This window comes from Ailuropoda melanoleuca, unplaced genomic scaffold (genome assembly GCF_002007445.2).
Source record: "Ailuropoda melanoleuca isolate Jingjing unplaced genomic scaffold, ASM200744v2 unplaced-scaffold39382, whole genome shotgun sequence".
In the NCBI taxonomy this organism is placed as follows: Eukaryota; Metazoa; Chordata; class Mammalia; order Carnivora; family Ursidae; genus Ailuropoda; species Ailuropoda melanoleuca.
Genome location: NW_023210928.1, coordinates 1 through 560, shown reverse-complemented (window position 1 = coordinate 560; position 560 = coordinate 1). Strand labels below are relative to the sequence as shown.

General features: G+C 50.7%; 1 protein-coding gene across 1 annotated transcript; it reads left to right on the top strand.

Moving 5' to 3' along the window:
• The first annotated feature begins 44 nt into the window (after positions 1-44).
• On the top strand, positions 45-539 carry LOC117798979 (cold-inducible RNA-binding protein A-like). The gene has a single exon (XM_034651437.1). The coding sequence runs from the start codon at positions 45-47 to the stop codon at positions 537-539; it is 495 nt and encodes a 164-aa protein (XP_034507328.1).
• The last annotated feature ends 21 nt before the right edge of the window (positions 540-560 follow it).

Genomic DNA, 560 nt, shown 5'->3' with positions numbered 1-560 from the left:
GGAACTGATTCGCTTTCTGTTACTCGTGACTAACAACAGTGACCATGTCTTCTGATGAAGGAAAGATATTCGTTGGCGGGCTCAGTTTTGAAACAACTGAAAATGACTTGGAGAAGGAATTTTGCAAGTATGGCAAGATCTCTGAGATTGTTGTAATTAAGGACCGCGAAACGCAGAGATCCAGAGGGTTTGGATTTGTCACGTACGGAAACTGCGATGATGCAAATGACGCATTGAAGGGCATGGACGGCAAGACCCTGGATGGGCGCCAGATCAGAGTGGACCAGGCTGGCAAATCAGACAGGAGCCGTGGAGGGTACCGTGGGGGGTCATCTGGTAGAGGATTCTCTCGTGGAGGAAGAGGGCGAGGTGGCGGTGATAGTTATGGTAGCCGAGGGTATGAATCAAGAAGCAGCGGCTATGGAGGTGGTGGATACGGAGGCGGATATGGTGGCTCCCGGGACTCGTACAGCAGCAGTGGTCGAAGCAGTGGGAGCTATGGAGGAGGTGGATCGTACAGAGACAGTTACGATAACTAATGCTCGCAACGATAAAAAAAA

What these genes read in the sequence shown, in the direction of transcription:
- LOC117798979 (XM_034651437.1), top strand. Translation starts at nt 45, where the DNA reads ATGTCTTCTGATGAAGGAAAGATATTCGTTGGCGGGCTCAGTTTTGAA.